The 3,239-nt window shown below is 35.3% G+C and overlaps 1 protein-coding gene across 1 annotated transcript in view; it reads left to right on the plus strand.

Annotated features, from left to right (window-relative positions):
• Positions 1-347: 347 nt before the first annotated feature.
• The window catches only part of LOC104623752 (pecanex-like protein 1), a gene marked incomplete at its 5' end in the record, with an annotated part of 35,272 nt that continues 32,380 nt past the window's right edge, over positions 348-3,239 (plus strand). Inside the window, 1 exon segment of the mRNA XM_010290925.1 lies at positions 348-519. Coding sequence (XP_010289227.1) covers positions 348-519 — 172 coding nt within the window.

A 3,239-nucleotide genomic window follows, 5' to 3' on the forward strand; every position in this document is an offset into this window, starting at 1 on the left:
ATCTGAGTACTAAACTTTAATTACTTTTTCTTCAGAATTAATATAGCCTCTCTTGCTTGTGAAGCCTAGTCAGAGTTTCTCTGTCATTTAGTATTGCAAGAAACATACTTTAGAACTCAGCAGAAAATAAGGGTAAACATAGCTTTAATCTAACTTAATCTAACTGTTGTGTCCTCGTTATATCAAAGCCTCTCCGAAAAGACATCACTGCAAGGCAATGCATTAAGGATTTTATGAACAAAACTTAATTGATGAACAATGATTCAATTTGGTTTTGAAATTGTGTAACAGAAGAGTAACAATTATTTTTTTCTGCTAATAATGAAATAAACTTTTTTTTTAAACAGGGTCATAACCGTATCATAGCCTATAGTAGGCCTGTATATTTCTGTTTGTGTTGTGGTCTGATTTGGCTGTTGGATTATGGCAGCAGACACATATCTACAACAAGATTCAGGTTGTATGGAATGGCTTTCACCAACCCATTGCTGCTGCTGTCAGCCAGGGACTTAGTTATAGGTGAGTGGCTTTTTCATGGATTTAAATTGTTTGCTTCACCACAGTAGAAATCTTTTTTCTTTTTTTTTTCTTTTTTCCACTCTGCATCTTGTGGAGACACTGTTGCATCATCACCTTCTAAATGCAGTTCATTTAGTTTCTTTTGGAAATAGTAATTTTAGCTTTGCTGAAGTTTAGGGGGAAATTGCCCCTTTCTGTAGCTTTGCTGTACCAAACTGCAGAGATGTCAACTAATATGGTGTCAGAGGCTCTCTCCCCCCCCTCCCCCCAGCCCCTCCAAAAAGCTTTTTAATCATCTAATATCCTAGTTCTCATCCTTGAACCTTCTGTTCTTTCTTCTTAACTTGGACCTGGAAATGCTACCCTGTGCTTGGACCTGCTGCTCAGTAGAAACATTTTGGTTTGTACTCTTTCATACTCTGTAGTAGAGGGACTTGTGGCAAATGAGTAGGGGTTCTCTTAAATCAGATTATTTGTGTTTAGTGATCAGATAGAATAGTATGGACACAATTTTTTAAAATATTATAGACAAATTAAACTGTATTTATTGTGTCTCTTCTCAGAACTGGCCTATCAGCAATAATAAAATTACAGTTTTTGGCTGTATATGAAGTACTTCCATTGTTATTCTGAGTATCAAGTGCATTCACAATACTCTGGCATTTAACACCTCCCAATCCCTCAACCCAACCCAAAAAACAAACAACAACCAAAAAACCCTGAACCTAAAACCACAAACCTTTCCCATGTTTCCTCACAAAATTTTATCAATATTTATTGAAAATACTAACATCTATGTAATCTCAGGCAGAGCCCATGGAAAGGAGAGAGAGAGAGAACGTAAACATTTGAAGACCATCTTATCATGGGAACTTTTGTGTATATTCTTTAATGGAGCAAAGTTACTTGGGTGTTCCTTGCTGGATCACCTCTTTGGAGGGAAAGAAAATCTGTTGGAATTCATCTAAATTGAGCACAGTTGCTCTTCTGTGGTACCAAAATATCTGTGCATGAAAGACTACAGCAGCTAGATGTTATGACTGCGTGTCTTTAGCTCTTGGACAGTCTGCTGTCCAGGAAAAATTAAAACTTGGTCTTGGCTTTGATTCTTACTCTTTTTGTTGTGTGTGTATGCTTTGGGTTTTTTTTAACTTTTTATTTTTGACTTTTATTAAGAATTACTGACTCAGGCATTTTAGGAATTAATTTTTATTACTTGATTTTAGGAACATCCTGAATTTCATACTGTTTCCCCCTTTGACTTCCTGCTGGTAAATCTGTACTTAAATTTAAATATCCAGAGGGGAAAGGATCTTATTTATGAACAGAGCCTCTTATTTATGAACAGAGTATTGTCCAGGCATTTCCAAAGATGCTTTTCTATAGATTCTATGGATCTATTCATGAACTGGCATACTTCATTCTGTACCTGTGGTATAAAAAGAAGCTAAGCAAGCAGATACTTTTGACTCCTTCAAGATTCAAAACTAGCTTCATTTCCCTTTGTTTATGCTCTGTCAATTCCAGAAGTCTTTTCTTCCCTTTCCTATCACCTTGAGTCATTGCTGTAATGTATACCCATATCCCCATAAGTTAATACATAAATGTATACGTAGGTGGTGTGTTGTATTGTGAGTGTGACCTACTTTTAAAAAGTACTTAAGAGTTTTTTGTAGTTTTAAAAAGATGTGCTGGCATCTTCACTGGGCCATGTCCGTTTTGGGACTAGCTTTTAAAACTTCTTAGTTCAAGAATTCTGAATGATTTTTGATCCTTATGTTTTACTGTTCTTCTCAGATATCTTGCACTAGCTTATGCGGTTTATATTTCTTAGCAGTTCTACCAATAAAAAGAAAAATCAGATTGCCAGAATAACTCTCACTTAAAAAAAAAAAAAGGGCAAAACAAAAAAAAAACCACCTTGAAAAACAAACTAAACAAAAATAAAAACCAAACCCTCCCCCCTGCACACACTTGCCTTTGGAACAACTCTTAATGCTGTTGAAGCTTTCAAAAAGCTTTGTGTGTATTGCAAAGCAAGCTGGCTGCTATAAAATGTACTTTGTTAGGGCAAAATAAAAATCTCAGCTGCCTTTTTTCCCATTCCCAGGCATAGCTACTAGAAGAACACAGGTGTAGGGCAAGGCAAACTTTGTGTTTAGATAACATAATTTCTGTGTCCTTGCCAACAGACGTGAAGACTGATAAAAATTTTTTTTGTTTATTTTTGTGTCCCACATATTGGACTTGATCAATTGGTCTAAATCTGCTCCACATTTAAAACAATTATTTTCTGTTTTCACCTAGATGGTCTCCATTAGAAAGCAGTTCTGTTATGGACTTTAAAAAACATGAGAAATGTTGGCTTTTTGCTACTACTCTTTAGAAATTGTATATTCCCAGATCTGTTTTGTAATTTTGTTTTCAATGGACCCAAGATACTTCAACTTACAGGCCTTTATGAAACAACTTTTTAACTTTGCAGTGAGAGAACACTTTATTATTTGCCTCCTATGTAGGCTTCCTTGAGTAATAAAGGTTTGACTTGAGAATTCTGAAAAATATTTTCTTCAGGTCCTGAGTAGCTGGTCCTTCTTAGTCTTACATTTCTTAATTTGTATCAGTAAAAAGATGCAGAACTCAGCGTTTTTCACAAGTCCTGAACCTACATGTTTTTAAACATTTAGTTATTTAACTTTACCAACAAATAGGACACACCA

Source organism: Phaethon lepturus, unplaced genomic scaffold (genome assembly GCF_000687285.1).
Source record: "Phaethon lepturus isolate BGI_N335 unplaced genomic scaffold, ASM68728v1 scaffold21847, whole genome shotgun sequence".
Classification (NCBI taxonomy): domain Eukaryota; kingdom Metazoa; phylum Chordata; class Aves; order Phaethontiformes; family Phaethontidae; genus Phaethon; species Phaethon lepturus.